This window comes from Triturus cristatus, chromosome 10 (assembly GCF_964204655.1).
Source record: "Triturus cristatus chromosome 10, aTriCri1.1, whole genome shotgun sequence".
Taxonomy (NCBI): Eukaryota; Metazoa; Chordata; class Amphibia; order Caudata; family Salamandridae; genus Triturus; species Triturus cristatus.
Genome location: NC_140593.1, coordinates 98845637 through 98870381, shown reverse-complemented (window position 1 = coordinate 98870381; position 24745 = coordinate 98845637). Strand labels below are relative to the sequence as shown.

Below are 24745 nucleotides of genomic sequence, written 5' to 3'. Positions count from 1 at the left end.
AGTTGTAATTAGCATTCTGGGCAGGAGGGAATTTATAAATGCTCGCCAATAAATTGTTCTTATTCCTAATATAGTCTCACTGTACATGTGCATCTTCTCAGGTGTAGTTGCTTTTATGCAGTTCTAATGTGTTCTCTCAGGTGCACCAGTCAGTCCCCAGAGATGCTTTCAGTTCAGGTGAAAGTGCTGGGTGCGCGCCTTGTCTTGGTTCATCACAAACATTCCTTGTTGTCTAGTTATGGCAGGAATCCTGCTGCTCGCCCCACTTTCAGATCACCGCCCCCCACCTGGACTGCCTGCTTCGGCACATTTGCCTCACCCTCTCTTCTGCGCCTTTGTCACAAATATTTGATGCCCTTCGCATTAGTATGCATGACTGTGCGCGCTCATCAACACGCTAATGCCGAGAGCTGTCCTGCTATAAATCAGAGATACACCGGCCGTGAGACGGCTCTCTCTGCGGCCGGGACATCTGGCGATTGGCGCCATCTTCATGCAAATCAGGGGGCCTGACCCCTCGCCTCAGCCGGTTAACGACTGGAACCGGAGACAGGCGCCTGTCAAGCCCCTGCCTCCCTGGGCCAGCCAGGGACGTGCGCGAGAGTGACGCCCAAGTGTCCTAGGTCTGCTCTCATATGTAAGAGCTTTTTATTTACTTCGATAGTCGTTTATATCGGCGAAGGAAAGCGTTTGGAGAATTTGCAAAACCCACCAGAGAATTTTCTTTAAATCACCTGAGATGCAAGCAGGCAAACCTGAGACAAGACAGATTCCAGGCATCTCCTGCTTTTGCCTGATTATGCACTAGGAGTAGTTAGGCGAGAAGGTCAGGTGATCAACCATTCTGGCTAGTATCTCCGCTCCAAACAACACCTATTACAAGTGAATCCCCATGCATTGGAGAATAATAGCAATCGTTTTTTTGTACTCACCCCTTCACTTCCAAAGGATATTGCAGCATGGGTTGTAAAAAACTGTGAAATAAAAAATAAGTTTTGTGATACAGAATATTATTTTTGTGCTGCAAATCTGTTTCATTTGTTAATATCGGTGAATGTGATGTCAATGTACGCCATGATTTATGCACGCATAACAACGTCAATACCAGTAATTGGAATGCCATAATCTTTGCATGCATAGCAATGCCAATACCAGTAAAAACAATCTTGGTACACTCTATGACAAATGTATGCATAATAATGAGAATGTTGGTTAAGATGATATCAATGACCGCCATGTTATATGTACACGTAATAACAAACTCGTATCATTGCTGTCGAATTCACCCGAGATGACCTCCCCATCAACCCAAGTCAGAGATGCGTGGTCAGACAGGCCCTGCAACCCAAACCCAAGCCTACTGATTGATAGGCCACAGGTGGGGTTACACTCAGCCCGTAGACAAACACGCAAACTGGGAAAGCCCTAATACTCATCCAGATAGGCACTTACACCACAAACAGGCCTGAGGAGATTGAACACATTTGGCCAAAGGTGCGCGTTCCCAAAATACCAGAAAGTCAGATGCCACTTCTAGTTAGGAACACTCAGCCAATCAGCGCACAGCATGCACACCACACGCAGTGATGACGTGTTCCCCATGCCGGATAGTTGGACACATACACACTGGCACACACTAGCTCTCGTTGAGGTCGAGAGTCACCTGTGTCCCCCTTATCAGATCGTTGTATTTATGGTTCATGAGTAGTTCGGAATCTACATGCTTTACAATAATGTGTAATCGAACAACAAGGCCTGTATATATTGCCGGCCAAAACTTCTGTAAATTGAGACTGAAATTGTATTTCATGCTTAAATGGTATAGCCTGTTAGTAAGTTTAGGCGCATTTTAAATAAAAACCATTTGTTCCCACAAATTCATATTTGCTGTTTCACTGCTAAAAATCCGCTCTTCCTGTTCTGAACTAACCATTGAGCTTTCTTACAGGTTGTTACTATTTCAGTGGATTGTCTTTGTCAATTGTTAAGTGTTTTTGTGATGCATTGTTTTTCTTAAAATAGAGCCCATGACCAGCGGATTGTTGCCGGTACACCCAGTGTACATAGTTTCCCCATGATCACAGTAGAATTTGCAATTATTTAAATCTCAAGTAAGTTAAAAGTTTACAGACTCCTTAACTAGTCTCCTAATCCATCATGGAGACATGGCAAAACACTTCCATGAGTGGCACACCCATACCAAGATATACGCATTTCCCTGGCCTGAGGGGGAAACATTTGATACCAACATAATAGAGCACACAAGAACACACATACAGGCAAGACATGTATGTCAAAAGATGGCTAAACGAGAGGCCGTACTAGAACTATAGGCCATCTTTGAGGTGGCCCTGTCCTGTAGGGCTGTCTTTGAGCCCGCAAGTGAGGCGTGCGCACATCCCCCACCATACACAAGCAGGGAAGTGCTCTCTCTTATGCTTGCCATCCCAGCTGCCCCAGTGCTGGATTACACCAATCACTGGTCGAGGGGAGCAGTGGGCCTCCCACCGGGCAGCAAGCCATCAGACCTAGGGTAGGGAGACCACCAGACTAACCTGTCCAGTTGAAGCCAGCCACCTCCCAGTCCAGTGCCAGGCTCCCTCGAAGTTTGAACCCCCATCCATCGGTCCAGCCCATCAAGCCCCAGCGGAATGAGGAGCACATGCTCCCAACCGCCTCTCCGAACGCCCTAGAGTCAGAGGGAGGTTCATAGCAGTTCTGGAGGAGGATAACACCAGCAGAGGGGAAGATAGGGGTTCCAGCCTTCCAAGGTCCAAAGCTGAGGGGGGAGCATTAGGATATGCTCCCCTAAGGTATGCTCAAGCTGTGGAGGAAGCTTCAGGGAGTGAGGATAAAACACTACCAAGAAGAACAGCACGCAGCATTGAACGAAGAAGGCAGCCCAGGTGGGAGTTAGAGGCGAGGCTCTAGTTGAGAATAGAGAGAGAAAGAGCTCTCACCTTGGAAGCCCAATGGGAAGGTAGAACAATGCACTCTGCCTTGGAGTCAGCCAGAGCTAGGTCCCGTGCTCCACATTAGGATGAGCCTGAGCATAGAAGAGGGGCCGACCAAGAAATAAGAAATCTGGATAGCCTAACTGAAACACAACTAAGACATAGGAGAAGTAGAATGGTGTCTTTATGGACGCACGAGGAGAGCGATGGTGAGGACATCCGCCACTCCCCCTGAATGTGCCGGTCATGCAAACTGACCCTTAGAGGGATAGTGTCCAGAGTAGACGGTGAGGACTTTGTGCGCCATCTTGCCATCTGTTGGCCTACTGGACCGAAAGAAGGGCCGGTATAATAGACCATTGCAGGTGTAGGGATCCTCCGAACCAGAGGACATGCTAGTCACGGAAGATTGCATCTGGCACGGAGGGGGTGATCCACGATGGAACTTCCCCTACATGCAGGAATGTCTGAGAAGATGGAAGCACTGAGGGGCAGATTTATGAGCCCCTTGTGCGTCACTTTTAACATGGGAAAAGTGACGCAAAAGTGGCGCAAGGGGCTCATAAATCTGCCCCTAAGTCGGGGAGAAACTGGCAGAGTGGCTCCATGCCAAAATATGTCGACTACTACAGAAGGGTGTGTAAGGAACCATCCATGTGTCATGGGCACAGGTGGACAAAGAAGGGATCGGGAACAAGCTGCCGTCATTGATGGGCGAGGCAGGAAAGTGGAGCTCATGTTTTGAGAAAACCACAGCGGGAATCAATGTAGCTATAAGTGACACCAAAAGTCTGCTCAGCAGCCTCATTGGGGAGCAGACCGACAGTGTTTTCCCAAGCCTGCATCCCCACAGTCACACTGATCAACGCCAAGCATGACTCATTCAGACACCAGATATGGATGCACCTGAGGGAGATATTCCCTGACTACCCAGACATAAGCGGATTGATGGGAGAGAGCATGAAACCTGGGGAGACCGTGACTGATTTTCTAGATAGAATGAGGGAAAGATGGGGACAAGAGACAGGGCAGCCCTGGACCTACACGGTTCTTTTACAACACCCTCAAAAAGGGAATACCCACTGAGCTACCGACAGGACTAGATGGCATAGTTGGGCTTAGGCACCAAACGTTGGTGAGAAATACAGGCCCACATATTACAATATTCCCGGAAAAGACAGGAGAAGGACAGGGAAAAGCAGGAGCAAGCCCAAAGAGACAACACCAAATTGGTCCAGCAAAAATTGAAAAAGACCGCTGTTGATCCCACAGGGCGGGGTTGGCTGGCCACGCCCGGGGGGTGAGACAGTCTGACGAGGGAGCAGTGCAGCCCCCAAGTGGTGTATAAATACTGGCACACAGGACCAGTCATCTAAGTTCAACCTTGTGCGAGCTAATTAAGTGTTACCAGCCCCAGGCTTTCCACCAAATTGAGGCCCACTTACAGTTTCAATACAAAGCAAACATCCAGTGTCAGGAGCCAGGTTTCCCCCACACCCAGAACAAGAATGTCCTCAAAACTCTGAAGCAAGCAACCACATGACATCTAATCCTCAGGGAAAATCCATCGAATCCATTAATATTACCTGCATTGGGCCTATCACAATGAATCCCAACTGCACACCTGACCTGTAGAAAACACAACAAACAAACAAAATCCCTGTCACCGCCTGCAGAGACATACAGGGGCCACAAACAACTCCCAGACTACCTCCAGTATGCTACGTTAGAAGCAGCATCACACAACACCATCCAGAAACATCGCCATTACCCACAAAACCCCTAAAAATTATTAAGCATTCACTTCCCCTCACATTGCATGCAGCACATGCAGATCGAAAGGACACCCCGCACTGATAAAATGACACACACACACACATACATTTAACAGAAGTAGCCCACAGAGAAAAGTACTCGCCCTGCCATAGCGAGGAGAGCGGGGACCAAAGTCCTTATAAAGTAACGCTAAAACAACTTAAACTGACCATTTCCTAATATGTGCCACCCCCTCCTTCCAGTTCCACACTAGAAAGTTTCATGCACAATGAAGCTATAGAGTGTACCCCTAAAACGAAGGCACAGGAGAACACAGACTACAAGTTGACTTTACAGGCATTTTCTCTTTTTATAAAAGACTCTTTTTGCACCAAAGACAAGACCCCCCTGGGTGCCCAGATGACAGACATCTCCCCTGAAGACCATCCCAAGATCTATAAATGTTTCCAAGTTAAGTATTTATGTACTCTTGTACACCTTTAGCATGGGTGCTCTTGTGCCCCTCTGGAGCCAAAAGTGTGCATAGTTGCATGGAACCTACCTCAACATTCTTACAACACTTGCGTAGGGACCTCTCTCCCCTCACTTACACTTATGATGAACCAAACACTAGCATTCCATGAGAAAATTATGGACATCCAAAACTCTTTTAGGAGGAATCTTGGTGAAGATAAGACCTCGGATTTTGGGCAAGCCATAAGTCTAACGAAATTCCCCAATATCAGCCCCAATCAGTCCCTTACTATTATGAAGAGCCTTAAGTCCGGCTCACCCTCCGATCCCTGTCCCGCTAAAAATCTTTCAGCTATTGCAGAAGTGATTAATCCTATGGTAAATATTATCCTAAATTCTCTCTTACAGGAGGGACTTATGCCGCAAACCTGGAAAAGCGCAAAAATCTTACCCCTTTTAAAAAAAATACAAGGCCGACCCCAATGATGTTACTAACTACAGACCAATCTCTTTGTTACCCTTTTTCGCCAAAGTGCTGAAAAAGTTTGTAAATAAAGTTATCACTGACTTCTCTGAAGTTAATAATCTTCTCCACCCTAGTCAGTCCGGCTTTAGAGCCAACTTCAGCACAGAAACAGCTCTGCTGGAGGTGGCTGATACGGTCAAAACAGTGCTGGATAGGGGTGGCAGTGCAGTGTTGGTGCTGCTCGACCTCTCCGCGGCCTTCGACACCGTCCCACACAACCTTTTACTTCAAAGGTTGGAAAGGGGCGGTGTCGGAGGACTGGTCTTGAAATGGTTGAGATCTTTTCTTAGCAATCGGACTCAAACAGTGTGGGCACCACCTTTCTCAGCCGAAATTCCTGTCCTGAATGTGGGGGTTCCACAGGGATCTATCCTTAGCCCCACACTATTTAATCTGTACATTGCCCCCCTCGCCCGTGTGGCTGAAAAATACGGAGCTAAAATAGTATCTTTCGCCGACGATACTCAATTACTATTCACCTGTGAAAAGGGTTTGGAATTTGATGGGGAAGGTATTAGAAACTGTCTCGGGCAGATTTTTACTTGGTTTAATGATAACCAATTAAAATGCAATTCCAACAAATCAGAAATTATTTTTTTTGGCCCCCAAGCTCACGAAGCTTGGCTTTCATGGTGGCCGCATGATATGTCCCCCCCCGCTCTCTGAAGTGACACTCGTAAAGAACCTGGGAGTTAAATTTGACTCCGCTCTCTCCATGAAGATGCAAATTCAAAATGTCACCGGCACTTGCTTTGGGATAATAAAGATGCTGAAAAACTTCCTTCCTCTTCTTCCTATATCTCACCGGAAAACCGTGGTACAGGCATTGGTGTTGTCTAGACTTGATTATGTAAACTCTTTATACTTGGGTCTTCCTGAGTACTTATTAAGTCGGTTACAAACTATCCAAAATGTGGCAGCCAGGTCTATTTTTCTTATCAAACCCAGAACTCATACTTCTCAATTGTTGTCTCCACTTCACTGGCTTCCAGTGAAGAAAAGAATTTACTTTAAGGCTTTGGTCCTGACTTTTAAATCCCTTCACGGGATTGGAGCCCCGTATCTACAAGACAGATTGCAGCCCTATACTCCTCAACGTTCCTTAAGATCTTCCTCTCAATCTCTCGCCGTAATCCCTAAATTTAGGCTTTCACGGACTGGAGGAAGATCCTTTCAAGTCATGGCCTCTCGCCTTTGGAATGGTCTTCCTATCTCCCTCCGTCAAAATTCTGATCTTTTGTCCTTCAGACGTAATCTGAAGACGTGGCTTTTTATGCTCTAGCTCTCCCCCCCTTCTTTCTTTTTGGGTTTTGGCTTCCAGGGCATGTATTTTCCCGTTTCTTGTCGGTTGTCTGTGGTCAGTTATAGCGCCGGGACACTCCTTGGAGTAGCCGTGCGCTGTATAAATCACATATAACATAACATAACATTCCTCATTCACTACAGAGCGCACTCCTACACAACACATGGTATAAGATTGGAAATGATCGTCAACAGGCAACTGACCCACTTCCTCGAGGAGAACAACATCCTGGACCCGTCCCAATCCGGATTCTGCAGCAATCACAGCACCGAAACCGCCCTCATTGCTGCCACAGACGACATCAGGACCCAACTAGACAACGGCGAGCTGCTGCCCTCATCCTCCTGGACCTCTCCGCAGCCTTCAACACCGTCTGCCACCACATCCTACGCACATGCCTACACGACACAGGAATACGCGACAAAGCCTTGGACCACCTCCTTCCTCATGACAGAACCCAGAGGGTCCGCCTCCCCCTTTCTGTTCCGAAGCCACCAAGATCATCTGCGGCGTGCCCCAAGGATCATCCCTCAGCCCTACCCTTTTCAACATCTACATGACACCGCTCGCCAACATCGTCCGCTTGCACAACCTCAACATCGTCTCCTACGCCGACGACACTCAACTGATCCTCTCACTCACCAAAAACACCGCCACTGCCAAAACCAACCTCCACGAAGGAATGAAGGCCGTCGCCAGTTGGATGCAGACCAGCCGCCTGAAACTCAACTCTGACAAGACAGAGTTCCTCATCCTCGGATCCACTCCCTCCACCTGGGATGACTCTTGGTGGCCTGCCGCCCTGGGAGCCGCACCCACACCCGCCAACCGCGCACACAATCTGGGGTTCATCCTGGACTCATCGCTCTCAATGACCCAGCAAGTCAACACCGTCTCCTCCTCCTGCTTCAACATGCTCTGCATGCTCCGCAAGATCTACAGATGGATCCCCACCAGAACCAGAAAGACGGTCACACAGGCCCTCGTCAGCAGCAGACTGAACTACGGCAACGCCCTCTACGCGGGAACCACGATCAAACTCCAGAAGAGGCTCCAAAGCATACAGAACACCTCCGCGCGGCTTATCCTCGACATACCCCGCCAACCACGGCCCACCTGAAAGACCTGTGCTGGCTTCCAGTCAACAAGAGGATCACCTTCAAGCTCCTCACCCACGCCCACAAAGCACTACACAACACCGGTCCAGCTTACCTCAACAAGCGTCTCACCTTCTACACCCCGAACTGCCAGCTTCGCTCTGCTGACCTTGCCCTCACCACCGTCTGACGCATCCACAGGACCTCCACCGGCAACAGATCTTTCTCCTACCTCGCTGCCAAGACATGGAACACCCTTCCCACACAGCTGCGACAGACCCAGGACCTGCTGATCTTCAGGAGACTTCTCAAGACCTGGCTATTCGAGCAGTAGCTGCACCCCCACCCCCGCTCAGCGCCTCGAGACCCTCACGGGTGATTAGTGCGCTCTACAAATAAGTGATTGATTGATTGATTGATTGATTGATTATAAGCACATGCCCGCAGTGGGCACTCAAACCACGAACAGGTTGTGTCACATATGTGTGCTGACATCCCACGCCGTAGGTGCAGTAGACTTTACTAATTCTAAGTGATAGCCCCAGAGAAAGCACAATGTCTTGTCCATCTGTACCTATGTAGGATTAAGGCCAAGATACAACCCGATTGAGTGGAATCCAATTGAGCAGTAGTAAACATCACCCTGTATGAGACCAACCCCTCAGCACTGTACCTTTTACCGAACCAACCGACATTCAAACCAAGCTAGACAGGAATGCGCAGAAGGGGTACTATAGGGGAGGACACTTTTTCGTCCTGAGACTTTGTAGAAAAGAGGTTCTGGGAGGTAGCAAAACCACCGCACCAGTCACCAAACACGTCCGCTAACACTCCATCTGTGTCCCAGGGTGGCCCTTAACATATTTGGGGCCGCCTTTTTTAATGACAAATGGACCATCATTATGGAATTCCATTGCAGGGCCGTTCACCTTGATGACTCTAGGTGAAATGAGTCCCATGGGAGGTAGTCAAACGCCAGCACAGACAGTCCATGCCAGGGAAATCTGGGATCCTGGTTGGAAGTGAAGGGTAACCCCTAATTGCACGGAAACTTACACTGTATTCTTTGTGTTTGAGAGGGAAAGGAACAATACCGCTTGATTCAAATGACAACTGTGAAGCAGGACATAGAATCCCTTGAACAGTGGGTTAAGCAAGGCGCGTGGGCCCTTGCCCCTTTGATCCCGCGACCGCCTAAACCCGTTAGACGCTCCGCTCCATGGTTCAATGCCACTTTGATTCAGGATAGAAAGGACTGTAAACGTCTGGAAAGAGCATGGAGGAAAGACTTTAGCTTGAAAAATATTTTTAAAACTATAAGAACCTATCATAAGAGGATTCAGGAGGAAAAGAAATTATTTTTTGCACGTAAAATTGAATCCTCGGGGAATAAAAGTAGAGAACTTTTCAGCATTGTGAAAAGCTTCTCGTCACCAAATGTTGGGTCGAATCATCCTTCCTTCTCCGTGGATGGGATCAATCAGTTATCTAATTTCTTTTATACGAAAATAACAGAGATCCAATCCTCTTTTAGGCCCGAAACTAAGGACTCCTCCCTGTACGATTATCAAATCAAGATAGGAAATCTTTTCCTTTCCTGCTTTCCCCCTATTCCTGTAGAAATCTTCTTTAACAATAATGAAGGGTCTGAAGTCGGGTTCTCCATCGGATCCCTGCCCCGCTAAATTTCTAGCCTCTATGGCAAAGATTTTGAAACCTACAGTTAATAGTATCCTGAATCTGTCCCTATGCACTGGCCAGTTTCCTGAGAATTGGAAAAGTGCGAAAGTGATTCCGCTGCTGAAAAAACCCACTGCAGACCAAACAATACTTTCCAACTATAGACCCATCTCTCTGCTCCCGTTTTTTGCTAAAACAATAGAAAAATATGTACGCTCTGTGGTTTCCTACTTTGCTGAAGCAAATAATCTTCTCCACTCAAGCCAGTCAGGTTTCCGTTCCAATTTTAGTACAGAGACGGCCCTACTTGAGGTCTCTGAGACCATCAAAGAGACTCTAGATAAGGGAGGGAAAGCTGTACTGATTCTTTTGGACCTCTCAGCAGCCTTCGACACCGTGCCCCACAAGCGCCTACTGCAGAGATTGCAGGAGTGTAGTTTAGGTGGCATGGTGTTGAAATGGTTTGCCTCCTTTTTGAAGGATAGAAAGCAAGAGGTCTGGTCTCCTCCCTTCTCAGCCAGGAATCCTCCCTTAAATGTGGGGGTCCCTCAGGGCTCTATGTTGAGCCCAGTATTGTTTAATCTATACATGACCCCCTTGGCTAATTTGGCGGAAGCTGGTGAGGAGAAGATTATTTCCTACGTGGACGACACTCAGTTGTTGTTCACATGTAGGAAGGGGGAAGATTTTAACGGACAGAAGATTAGAAATTGTCTGTCAGAAGTGTTTGCTTGGTTTCAATCTAACCAACTTAAATGCAACCCAGAGAAGTCGGAAATTATCTTCTTTGGTACCCCCCCTCTAGATGTCTGGAAACAATGGTGGCCAGACGAAATGTCTCCTCCCCAGATGGCAGTTAACACTGTCAAAAACTTGGGAGTAATGATGGATGACATGTTATCCATGAAAACCCAAGTTCAGACAGTGGCTGGCACGTGTTTCGGTCTCCTGAAAATGTTGAGGACATTTCTCTATCTGCTACTGATCCCGCATAGAAAGACGGTGATGCAGGCTCTTCTCACCTCCAGGTTGGATTATGTTAATGTCCTCTATCTGGGCCAGCCGGAGTTCTTACTGAACAGGCTTCAGATTGTTCAGAACTCAGCCGCCAGATCAGTACTCAAGCTAGGGCCCAGAGATTGGACTTCTCATCATTTGAAGAATCTACACTGGTTACCGGTTTGGTCCAGAATTCTCTTTAAAGCCCTAGTTCTTGCGTTTAAATCACTTCACGGGCTGAGGGCCCATTACATTCGGAAAAGAATCCTCTACTATATGCCAAGCAGATCGCTTAGATCAGCACATCAACATCTAATTAGGACGCCTAGCTTCTGTAGAGCACGCTGTGGCAGTCGCTCTTTTCAGGTGCATGCGGAGCGTGCTTGGAACAGACTGCCATTACCACTCAGGCAGGCCTCAACCCTGTTGGTCTTTAGAAAACTGTTAAAAACTTGGATGTTCCAACAATAACCTGGATGAACTAGCCCTTCTCGGTCTTAGAGTTTCAGGTCTTCTGTCTCTTCTGTCCTAGCGCCGGGACACTCTGTTGAGTAGCTGTGCGCTCTACAAATCCTTGCTTAACATAACATAACATAACTACTGCATATAAGGGACCTGCAATGGGGCACCTCCACGTTGATGGATATGTACTGGAATTGTGGCCAGCTTGCCTACACTCAGCTCGTCCTGAGATGGAAGGGCCTCTGCACCTTCGTGACCATCTACACCCAAACCCTGGTCATCCCTGTAGTAGATCCGTCTAAGTTGTCCGAACATCCGCTACAGAAGAAAACAACACTGTTGTATCAGATTCTAAGAAGAAGAACTGCTGATTATATTGGCTGAGCTCAGTACAAGGACATTCCGGAAGAATTTACATTGTTTTCTGAAACTCAAGGAAACACAGGAGGGTACATATCCTTCTTCACCTTGCAAATGAAGGCGAACACCCGCTGGTTACAGATAACCAGGTGGGAAATGCTGTGTTGCAGGGCTTCTGCTCAGGAACAGAATTATGCTGGGGACCATAGACGGTCAGTAAGTAGGAACTTAATCACCACACTACCTCGGAACCCATCAGCCTGAGTCCAGCTAGCTATAGTGTCTCACTTGCCCTACTAACCATATCCAGAGGGATATGTAAGTGACCCTCTCAGGGATCGCAGTAACAGGACACCCCCTTTTGCTCTCACACTCATACTCATCCACAATAAGATATGAAAGAGACATGATGGAAGTTTGTAATGTTTATTTAAACTCTAGAATGCAGTATTCGTGCCACAATCAGAAAACAAATGCTTAACAAAAAGACCATTAGTATAGCCAGTAATCCATATATTATGAAAAGCCCTGTCATTTTATAAGACAGATAAGCCTAACCCCCGCTCCCCTTCTAAAGAAGTGGAATAATTATATAACAAAGATCTCTTGGATTAGTAGCGGACCCCGTACCTTAGCGTACACAGGTAGACATTCTATATCTCAGGTACAGTCGTGATCTTCTCTCTGAAAAGTCTCTCTCTCTATGTATGTAACATTACTGGATATACCTATATGACAAGGCAAAAATTCTCACAAACAACAGCTGCACTCATGTGTTGTGTCTAGGTGCTAGCACCTGACCAGAACGAAATAACAAGGGACATTGTTGTTTGACCTGGTCTGATGTGTTCAGACTAAATCACAGGAAAGAACAGAACGCGAAAACAGGATTGTGCAAACAGCTGCAAGTTCTATGTGAAAATGCAATGTAGCACAAAGATAAACGTGTTTACATAGTAATGTGCGCAAAGGAAATGCTGCATCTATCGTGCAGAGTTAGGCTAACCTATGGAAAACTACAATGGGCCATGCACTGAACAAGTGGCAGCTGAAGATGATCAACAACACTGAGCTGGGCCTAAATGCTATCAAGGAAGAACTAAGAGCCATCTGCCTCATGGTGATACAACATCGTTATCTGTTGGACTTGATTATCACGATGGAGGGTGGGGTGTTTGCCAAGATTTTCGATTCCTGTTTTTTTTTAAACATAGCTTTATTAACATATATGGATTTCGTTTCCACAATTGCACGACAAAACGTTTACAACAGCAGAGTTTCAGTGTGGTTCTCAATGATCTCACTAGGCAGGGTGGCGTACATGTCAACTATACTTCTGGGGTAGGATGTACCAACATGAAATCCCTATTTAAGCCTAGTGCCTGCTTATTCTTGCGCGCCACTGACGCACTCTGGGTCGACTAAGGAAAGGCACCTCAGTGCAAAGACTCTGCATATAGGGTCGCCAGTCTGGGGGCCAATTGATCAATGTAGGCCCTGTAAAATTCCACCGGAAGTCCATCCGGACCTAGCGTCTTCCCCTTTGCCATGGCTGTGACAGCTGCTCTAACTTCATGTAGAGTCACTGGGCTCCCAAGGTCCTCCTGCACCTCATTGTCCAGAGCCTGCAATGACAGTGCCTCCAGAAATTCCCGAACATCCGAGCTAGAGACCGGCCCAGGGCTAGAAAATAACTTCTCATAAACGGTTCTAAACTGGGTGTTAACGGCATTAGGGTCGTGAAGTAACACTCCCGGATCCGTCTGAACCTGCGTGATCGGCGCTAATTAACCATGCTAAGAGTCACCCGGCCCTTCCGTCCTCCCTCTGCACCCTGTCAAGATATTCACGGTAACTGTGGCACCTCAATCTTCCTAACGCTTCGTTGTAGCTGGCGTGTGACACTTGCAGGCGCTCAGCAGCAGTAGCCTTCAACCCCTGAACATTGTCTAGACGCCGGATTCGAGATTCCATATCCAGCAATTCGCGCTTAATTTCCCGCTGTGCACCAATGGTTTGCCCCAGGCCGTGGCCACGCACCACCACTTTAAATGCCTCCCACTCCACCAAGACAGAGGACGCCGACCCGGCGTTAACCAAAACATATATCTCAATAAGGGACTTCAGAGAGTCCCGGAAAGGGGCGTCCTCCAACGCTAGCGGATTCAGTCTCCACAGCGGAATCAGGGGCCGCCTCTCAAGAGGCTGGTACGTCAGCAGCAGGGGACTATGATCCGATAATGTCCTACCCAGGTACTCAGTATGCGTGACAGAGGTACTGAAACTAGGAGAGCACAAGAAGGTGTCTAACCTAGTGTGGACTTGAAGCATAGGGGAGAAGTAGGAGTATTCCCTGTCTGTTGCATGTTGTAGCCTCCAGGCATCTTCCAGGCACCAGTGACTGATCCAATTCCGAAACCCTGCTGCAACCCGGTGGGTCTGGGCCCCCAACTGTGGCGGTGGGATCTGACAGCCACAGTATCTGCCACACAAATAAAATCACCAGCAATCACAGTGTGCCCCCCCACATAGTCAACCAACTGAGCCGAAAGAATATCAACTGATCTACATTTGGCGTATACACACTCCCAAACATCGCCTCTCTCCCAGCCAACCTTACAGCCACCAGAACGTACCTGCCCTCACTATCTACCTTGGTGCGGGTGTGCTCAAAGGGGTCCCCAGGTCTCATCCATATCAGTACTCCCTAGCAAAAGCAGAGTAAGTGGTGGCATAAATTCGGCCTCTCCACCTCCTGTGTAGGTTAGCCACCTCACCCCCAGTCAAATGAGTTTCCTGTAAAAGAGCCACATGCGCATAAATCTTATGGCGCTTGGTCATTGACCTCATTCCCCGTATGTTCCAGGAAATGAATTTGAATGGAGTATGCATTGGTCAAAATGATTTTCCCCCTCCTCCCCCAACTCCCTGACCCCAGGACAGTCTAGCAACGGCCACCCGCCCAAACCTTAGACAAAACAGCATCAACAAGAGGAGGCCCAAAGCGACAAGGCTAGGACCTAAGGGGAGCATGGCAGTCACCACGGGCGTCTAACTAACATACCAATAAACACCCAGAGTGCGCCAGCCGTGATAGGCCAGTCCAGCCCACCCCCCGAGCGCACCTGACCATTGCCATTGTCACCCCCCACTTCAAGACGCCATGCATTGGAAGCAGGCACATGAGCACAAAACAGAGGGGGGGGTGAGAGGCAGCACAAGGGAGGAGGAGGGCGCAGGAGCAACCAATGGAACACCCTAAACAACATCTCACATTTGACATAATATCATCTGCTGTGTTCGGAGTCACAACTGGCAGCTGAACACTGTCACTGAGGGACCCATCAGAGTCTGAGTCATCAGTCCCTTTCTTCAAACCCGTGCCGCCATCCGACGACAATCGCCGACCCTGCATCATAACTGCCACCGCCTGTGATGCCTCTGCTCATTCCTTTTCAGTCTGAGACGGGCACAGTTTCTTCGAACTACCCCGCCACTGCCTCCTCCGCAACCACTTCCTGGGCTCCCTGGCCAAAGGCCGAGCCGCCCTCAAGAGCGTCTCGAGCCTACCCTCCGTCTTATAGGCTTCCAGCCACTCCCAAGCAGCCTTAGGGTGCTCACAAAAGTGTGTCTTCCCATCCAGCACTATGCACAGTCATGCCAGGAACATCAAGGAGTATTGGATCCCTTCATCGCGCAGAGCCCTTTTGACTTCAAGGAAGGAGGTGCGACGCCTCTGAACTTCCAACGTGTAGTCGGGAAACAAGGACACTTTGCTTTTGTCGACCAAATATGGTCCCTCCGTGCGTGCTTTCTGCAATAGCGCATCTCTGTCCTTGAAGTGGAGCAGTCTGACCACCACTGGATGCGGAGGCCTCCCCGAGGCTGGCGGCCTGGCCAGGACACAGTGCGCCCTCTACAAGGTGTAATATTGGTAAAGGCCCTCCGGTGCAACCACGTCACGGAGCCATCTCTCCAGGTACTGGATCATATCGTTACCCTCTACCACTTCCGCCAAACCCAGGACTCACGTTATTCCTTCGATTTCTTCCCTCTACATCCTCAGCACTCCACTCCAGGGCAGCCACTCGTTTGGACACTTCCTCCATTTGAGTAGACAAGGACTGATGCGCTGGGGCAATGACCACCAGGGTGGATTCGGTCTGCTTGACCCCGTCGGCTAGCTTAGCATGTTCCGTCCTCAACAAATCCAGAACCACTGCCACAGTGTTGATGTCTTGGTGCAGCGTTGCTTTACTGTCAGCAATGGCTGCTAGAATTTTTGCCAGTTGCTGTTGGACGGGGACCTCCGGGGGCTCACCCTCCGATTCCTTGTGCACCAGGTCTGATGTCACATCATCATGGTCCAGGGGAGACCCCACCTGCTTTCCCCTAGGTTTCCCCATCACCAGCGGGGTGAAATACCCAACGGTGGATCTTGTGAGCCCCTCTCTAGGTGGTCGGGGGGAAGCCACCAGGGTGTCAGCCATCCACCACTCCAGGGCAGAGACCCAAAGTTCCAGTACCTTGGATGACTTGTTCTTGCACCCTGCACTGTACTGTGTGCCCCCCGGGGACTTTTGATTCACTGCTTTCGTGATTCACTCCCTTGTCCTGCCCTCGCAGTGGACAGAACAAGGCCTCAGAACCAGGTTACCCTAAAAGACATCTCAATCAGGTGGCAGGGACAATGGGGGCCACCCAGTACTGCACCAGGGCCGTGATCCGGGGAGGCAGCCAGGTGCAGCACTCAGCTCCAAAATCCAGGCAGCGCTGCACTCCCCAGTCCTGTTTCATACCTACTCTGGGCAGAGCGCACTCCCCTTTCAGTTCCAACAGCGTGCTTGCCAACCAACTCCAGCATGTGGGCCCCTCAGCCTCCAGATCCACCAATAAAGCGCACAGCTCACACCAAATATGCAAGCCGGGTCAAAGACTCGGCAGCCGCACTCCCCCACTGGGCATCAACCACTGCGGGGGACCCCCCATCGCAACCAGACACTCCCTAGTCTGGTATTCAGGCGCAACTTGAGCGCAGCCCTCAGAAGCCCGGCCAGCTCAGCGCCGTCGCACTCCACCACCGCACTCTGGTCTACAGGCCACGCCTCAGGCCTCAGTCTGCTATAAGCAGAGCGCACCAGCTTCTGCACCCCGCTCAGGACTGCCACTGCCTTTCACAGGCGGAGAAAACACCAGGTCGCAGCTCGGGCCCAGGGCACTGCTCCTGGCCCCCACCACTCACTCGAAGCCCCCACTCCACTGTCAACTGTCAAGCAACACCTGGGAAGGTCTGGGGGAATACAGGTCACAGACTCGCACCTCCAGCTTGGGGGGGGGCGCCCCGAGCATCGACACCGCTCTCCCGCACTCTGTTTCTCTGCCCGGCCACAATGTTGGCTCGGCGCCTCACAGCGCCCACAGGGCCCCACCTCCCTTCCGATGTGTTCTCTGCAGAGCGGCACTCCAGGCACACCGCAGACCAGGCTCAGCCCCCGTCCGGAGCACAAGGCGCCCACTCCACTCCGGTCCCTGGAGATCTTTGTCAGGGGCAGCCCCATCCCCAGACCACAGCCGTCAGGTACACCACAGTGCGCCCCTGGTCTCCGGCGGACACCACGGTAGGCAGGAGAATCATCACGGCTGGCGCGGAGCTTCCGGCTCACGCATCCACCATCGTTGGCTCCCAAGCCACGCCCCCCAAGACTGTTGATTCCTGTGGTACGTTTATTCCTGGAAATGATCTCAAAAATAAAACTCTCACTCTTGCCATCCAAGCACTGCATCGTCTAGTAGCTGACATGATGAAGGAGGGAGGTGTCCCATAGCAGGACTGATTTCATAGTATTTTATCCTGGCTCCCCCTATGGGTGTCCAAATTTTTCACTTCATTGCTTCCAGTTATAATTTTTGTACTACTCTTGTGTGGTTTCCTACAAACAGGGGTTCACTGCTGTAAAAAGGCAGTCCTCAAATTAGGTGGTATGCAGATAGCTAAAGAAAGGATATCAGACACTACAGAAACACACATAGCAATGGCGTAATGAAACTTGAGGGGGCCCCCCTGCAAAGCACGTGGAGGGGGGCCCCCCTCCCAGCGGCCCAGCCCACCACCTATCTCTTTTCCCCACTATCTAAAAATCTGGTATATTTTGATTTGACTCTTACACAAAGTGAGAAGGACCCTTAAACACCCAAAGGACTAGGGTTCAATCAGAAAAAAGCAAAGGATTGTCCTTTGGAGATAACTTCACCACTGTTTAACCTTACTCAATCACTACAATCAACATACATACACTCATGAGGATTATTGTTCTGACCAAAAAACACAGTGTACTAGCACATAGACCTTGATTACAAATTTGTAAATACAATTTATTTAAATGTTCACAGGATTTAAAAACTTAATCATACAAATACATTGTGTGTAATAGCAGCAGCATTGATAAAACCTTCATAAAACTACAACAAATGTATTCACAATTGACAAATTAAAAAACAATGCAAGAACTAAGCGAGAGATAAAAAAGACACTACTGTTTGTCATAGAAGACCATATCCATATGTTAAAATGTTAAAGATGAACCCTGATGTACTGCAGCCCGTCAGCATCTAGAGTAACATTACAAATTTGTAATCAAGGTCTATGTGCTAGCCCACTGTATTTTTTGGCCAGAACAATAATCCTCATGAGTGTATGTATGTTGATTGTAGTGATTGAGTAGGGTTAAACAGTGGTAGGGGGAGAGGTAGATGTGGCATTCCTAGGAGGTTGTAGAAAAATAAAGATTCAGAGGTGTGACAGGGGCAGTGAAGGGGTGAGAGACGAGTGCCAGAGCATACTGGAATGTTTTTGTATAATGGAATTTCATTTCTGCCTCTCAACAGGGCTCAGTTAAGCTGTATGTGTGTCTATTCTTTTATCAAATGCACTCTCTGCCCCGCCTTTTCTGAAAGATCATTATTTGGCTATTCATAAGTCGTCATCATCTAATTGTCTAGTATCTATTATCCTGATTCAATCTAGAGAATTTATAATTAAGAAAAAGTCATGTACTCCAACAAATGTATATCAACTTGAATTGTAGTTGATGACACCATCATCTCTATACATTTATATTGTAGATCTTTAGGAAGAAAACATATGTGGATACTAATACTATTCATTGTTAGTATCAGGTATATTTATTTATATTTATTTAAAAAATATATTTTTGTATCAAAAAAATATATAAGAATATTAAAGAAATGTATAATGTATTTATTTGCTTTCTTTATTCATGTGTGTATTCATTGTTGTTGCATTGTTAAAAAATATTTGTCTAGTCTAGAGTCGACATGTGGTCCATATGTTATACACACTGCGCCTGGTGTTTTTTCATTTTTTCTAACTAGTATATTCCCTGCCTGGGCTGTGTATCAGTTTAGCAGGGGCCCCGTTACTTCATCACATCGCTGAACCAGCCAGGCATGCAGGCATGCAACAACTCCTCTCTTGATCCACTTGTGTATGACTGCATATGTGGGTACAGTCTCTGCCTGCACCCGCCGACAGGGCTATCTCTGAAAGCAGGGCAGCCCCCTTGTGTTGAAAAGCAGACGAGCTGTTCCTAATCCCCAAGCCTCCTTTCAGTTGTGTGCTGTTCCAGTGCAGGTGCAAGTTTGTGCCACGCACTGGGCACAGTCTAAAATCACAAACCAGGACCTCTGCTACTTTACCTTAATATGGCACCTGCTACCCTGCTCTTGCACCAGCTCAACCCACTCATTCCTTACCTCTTGCCCATCTAGCGTCCTCATATTTACTAGACATGTCTCCCTGCCCAGGAGCACAAACTCGGCCTCCTGCCACTCCACCTTAAACACATACAAACACTGGGTGTGCCAACCCTCCTGCACTCCCACACATACCTAGGGGGATATGTACAAGGAAGTGGCAGAGAAAGGCGTTAGCCTTCCTGGCTTAACGCCACTCTCCTCCACTTCTGAAATGCAAGGCTGCACCATATTTACAAGAATGTGGCACATCCCTGCGTTTCCCCCTGCGATGGCGCTAAGTTTAGCAACTTAGCGCCAACGCAGGCACCCTTGGGTGTCTGCGTGCAGGGGAGGATTGTTGATGTGTAGGAAGGTGTCCCTTCCTGCACATAAACAATCCTAGAAATGCCATCCTGTCACTTTCATGTGTGCTGCTTCATGCAGCACACATGAAAGTGACAAAATTGCATTTTTTTTAAAACTGTTTTTATGTACAGGAAGGGGCACATTCCTCTACATAAACAAACCATGGCAGTTTGCTTTTTCCATGTGTGCTGCACAAAGCAGCACACATGGAAAAAGCAAAACGAGGAGAAATAATGCATTTCTCATTGTTTCGCCATCTTAAGACCAGTTTTACCTGGTCTAAATTTTGGCCGTGCCTCCTATGTAAGCCACTCTTGTACATGGGGGGCAGCGTCAAAATGAATGGGTGTTGCGGTGGAACGCCCACCGCAACACCCAATGTCCACCCCTTTCACGCTAAGCATAGCATGAGAGGGGGCCTTATTTACAAGGCAGAGTTAAGCCACGTTAAGTGGCTTAACGCTGCCTTGTATATAAGGTGCAGCCCCTATCGCCACCACAATGTCACTATAGGTGACATTGTGGTGGCGATAGGGGCTTGTACATTTTCCCCTTGGTGTCTTACCCTTCCTCTCACCTCAAAAGCTATACAAGGAATACAACAAAGAATCTCCCTTAACAGGCACCCTGACACTCCTCCACAGCACACATGTGCAAGGCGTATTTCCCTTTTTCCCCTTCCACACATTCTTAACATGTCGCACTCTTCCTACCTCAGCACACAAACGTAGCATCCCATCCCTCCACCCCAAAAACCACACTCCAGCCCTGATTTACAAGCACTTGGCTTCATGCTTGTGTGACAATAGTGAAGCAAACAGTCACAAAGTGTAAAATTGGGATTTACTTTGCAGCCCCTATCGTAACACAATGCAATGCTTAATTTGTATAAAAATAAGTGCAGGGCCCTCTTCAGGAGGACACGGCAGCTTGCATCACCCATTGTCCCTACCAGCACCGCCAATGACAGGACCAACACAAAACTACTATCTTCTTGGAATGTGGAGTTCAGGCAAAACTTCACAAACCAACGCGTGGTGGAGTTTTTTCTCTTCTGCAGCTCGCCAACGTTAAGTTGGCGAGTGCAAGCGAGAGCTTGTGTCTCCTATCATGATTTTTGGGCACTAGAATGCCTCCCAGCGAGATTCCTCAACACAAGCAGCAGCGGCAAGTCGCGACCGTTTGCGTTGAGAAAGCTGCCACTTTAGTAGTAAATCTATTCCGGCAGCAGAATGAAGCGGCGCTCTCGGGCGTGCTGTTTGGTGCTGTTGGCACTGATTTTACAGTGTTGGACAAGCTCCTGGTGATGAAAATCAGTGCGAGCAGCGCGACGTGCTGAATTCCGTCCACTCACGGAACTCTGTGAAATCATACCAATTTTTTATATAGCTCCGCGTAATTCTTCACAGTGAAGCTCCACGAGGTCCGCCCCCCCCCCCCGCCCCCCTCTACACACAGTGGACAGAAACACCTTCTTCTCTATACCCACTAATTTTGGGAGTGTTCCTTGCCAGTTCCAATGCTCAGAGGAGAACTGGATCCCTCCTCGACAGGAATACATTTCTGATCATCTACATGGTTGGAACAGGTCAGGAAACTGTTTGTGAATATGTGCAAACAAGTAGGTTGATTGGCATGCACAAACTTTGAGGGCATTTCTCCCCAGAGCGCCCTCTCCTTGCTCATTGTAATAGATTTACTCACTCAGAACTCTCTCTGTACAGATAATGCAAATGCAGGGGTGGAAATATGCTGGGCCCTACAAGCCCCCATTCCTGCAGTCATAGGCATTTGCAAGGGTCATACAATGCCTCCTGCCTCATACAGTATATCAGCAGAATATTGAGGGTAAAATATTGAAACACAAAAATATTGTGGTATAAGTATCAACTACAAATAATGTGTGAAGGTAAGCATATCTAGATGGGAATAGGTTTACTAAACTACACTTCAAATATGTACCATGCCTATTTATAGCAAGTAACATGCGCGTGGCTTGAGGAATGCCAGATCCACGCTTCCCTGTATATGTTCCCCTTGGCAATAGTTTTGTGCTTGAGCTTTAGGCCACAGTGTTTCTGTGTGGCAATGCTTTTACTATGATGCAGGGAGGTCTCGCGACTTTACGAATATGCATTTTGCGACGCAACCAATTAGTACATGATTCACATCACAAAATGAAGGCGAGGTGGAAAAGCAGTGGGTGCAAAACACCGCTCAGAATGCGACCCCCTCCTTCCTACACAAGGCCCTTGACGTGTATAAGGAAAGTCGGTGGCTGGGAACGTGTTGTCCTGTTGACACCTCACTAGTTAACACCAAATGAGAACTGTGACTATGAAGAGGGGAAAGGATGACCTTGAAGGTGTCAGGTGTTAAGCGCCTAGATGCTGTCGTCCACACGAGGCGGGCACACAGGCAGGGGAGCTCGGGGAGAGAGTGGGGGGCTGGCTTCTGCAGAATCCGTTATGAGGCGTTTCTGCGCCGCCCCCCCAGCCCTGAGAGCAGCATATGGCACCGGCTGATAAGGTTGGCAGCATAATAAGACGCTTGCCTTCTCCCGGGGAGGCGGGCTGGGCTCCGGAGATTCCTCGAAGCTCTTTGACGTGTCTCTGCTCTTGACTCTCATCTCAGCCCTTGGGCCGTCAGCATCTCTCGGCAGGAGGACGCAGGGACGAGGCTCGCTAGGGGCGGCCTGCTTCCAGCAGACGAGGACCGTGGAAGATAGCAGGCTACTGAGGTTTTAAATGGAGTCATTAATTAGAACTGATCTGATAGTAAGAATTACAGGAGTGTATGGCAGAATGGTGTATGTGTGTGAGAGAGAGAGACAGGATGAGTGTGACTGGACCTGTGTCTTCATCTGTGTTTTGGTGCCTGTGTGCATGTCTGTTTTTCTGTGAGCATATGTGTGAGTCTGTATATGTGTGGTCCTTCCTCTATTTGCACGTGCGTGTTTCTACTTCTGCATATTTCTCTTTGTGATTATTGTTTGATATGCGGGGGGCATTTTAATTGCACGCCTGCCTATCTGTGTAACTATTTCTGCCTGTGCGTCTCTGATTGTGTGAGTGTTTTGTATGTACTTGTTCGACATGTGTATGTGTGATTCTGTGAATGTAACTATTTAATTTTATATGAGTGTGAGCTTTATTTGTGTATGTGATGTGCCTGGCTGTGTGTGAAGAAGCGGCTACATGTTCGTATTTTGTTTCGACGGGGTGTATGTGTCTTTGTAGGTCTATCTCCATCTCCAAGTAGCTATGTGTGTATCAGTGCAGATATGTGTCTTTGAATATGTGTGCTTCTGTGAAAGAATATGGATGTGTGTGGTGCGCTATGCTTCCAACTATGTGTGTCTGCACATGGCCCAAGGACTGGAGAGCAGACAGACAGGAGTACAGGAAGCACCAGGAACTAGTTGCAATGCCAGTCAGTCTTGCATATAACTGAAAGTACCTCTCCAAGGGCCTCATGTAGGAAGCCAAATACCGGTCGGTAACGGGCGAAATTCGGTAAATATCCCATTACCGACCGGTATTTAGGCATTTGCTATGTAGGGGGCTCATTTCTGGATTCGGTATTTACCGAAACGGAAATTAAGAAATCGGTAAAATACAGATTCGGTAAATACCGAATCCAGAAATGCAATGTAGGGAGCACTCTAAAGAGTGAAAATCAGTATTAAGAATTCGTTATTTACCACCAAATACAGGTTGGTGATAAATAACGAATACCTTGCAAAAAGCAACATTTTGCTGATTTAAGAGTGCCATGTGGCAGACATACATGCCCTTAGGGCATGTATGTGCGCCACATGTGCACAAATGCAAGATTCAGGGGTGCAACAGGGTGTCAATGTGACACCCTGCCACCCTTGTATATGCTCCCCCCATTACCGAATCGGTATTTACCGAATCGGTAATGAGGCATACCTTCCCATTGATTCCTATGGGCCTCCAGGCCCATAGGAATCAATGGGAAGGTATGCCTCATTACCGAATCGGTAAATACCGATTCATAATTACCGAATTTTTCCGATTCGGTAAACTTTACCGAATCATTACCTACATCACATTTACCGATTCATAAATACCGAATCGGTAAAATTCGGTATTTATGAATCGGTAAATGTGAGGCTACCTACATATGGCCCTAAGTGTAGGCACTCAAGTCACTATACATGCACTCTTTCACTCATACTTTTACTCATGCATCCATTCATCCACCACTGACTCATTCTCTGAACGCACTAACCTGAATTCTTGATCCAACAGGACAATTAACTTCTCTGCACTTCACTGTACTCGCGGCTAATCACGCACAATAGGAATATGTTGGTTACCAGTAGACCAGGGGAAAGGGGAATGGGATAAGAGAGAGAACAGAGACACTGGCTATCACAACTCTCACTCCTCACTGGAATGCTCGCTGATATCCACTCAATCAATCAATCAATCATAGGCATTTGTATAGCGCACTGCTCACCCGGAGGGTCTCAAGGCGCTGGGGGGGGGGGGAACGCTACTGCTCGAACAGCCAGGTCTTGAGTTGCTTCCTGAAGGCGAGATGGTCTTGCGTTGTCCGGAGGTGGATGTGGAGGGAGTTCCATGTCTTGGCTGCCAGGTAGGAGAAGGATCTTCCTCCGGCGGTGGCTCTGCGGATTCGGGGGACGGTGGCGAGAGCGAGGCTGGCGGAGCGGAGCTGGCGGGTGGGCTTGTGGAAGGTCAGGCGGCTATTGAGGAAATTGGGGCCCAGGTCGTGGAGGGCCTTGTGTGCGTGGGTGAGGAGTCGGAACGTGATTCTTTTGTTGACGGGGAGCCAGTGCAGGTCTCTCAGGTGTCCGGAGATGTGGCTGTGTCGGGGGATGTCCAGGATGAGTCGTGCTGAGGCGTTCTGGATCCGTTGGAGTTTCTTCTGGAGTTTGGCGGCGGTGCCGGCGTAGAGGACGTTCCCGTAGTCCAGCCGACTGGTGACGAGGGCCTGGGTGACCGTCTTCCTGGTCTCGGTGGGG

General features: G+C 48.4%; 1 protein-coding gene across 1 annotated transcript in view; it reads right to left on the bottom strand.

The window, feature by feature from the left end:
• LOC146788953 (uncharacterized) overlaps positions 1–16016 on the bottom strand; it is a 70412-nt gene extending 54396 nt beyond the window's left edge. Inside the window, exons 1-2 of the mRNA XM_085630987.1 lie at positions 15642–16016; positions 11440–11568 (exon numbers count right to left, since the gene is read on the bottom strand). Of these exons, the coding sequence (XP_085487113.1) occupies positions 11440–11568; positions 15642–16016 (504 nt within the window). The remainder of the gene's footprint in view (positions 1–11439; positions 11569–15641) is intronic.
• Positions 16017–24745: the final 8729 nt, after the last annotated feature.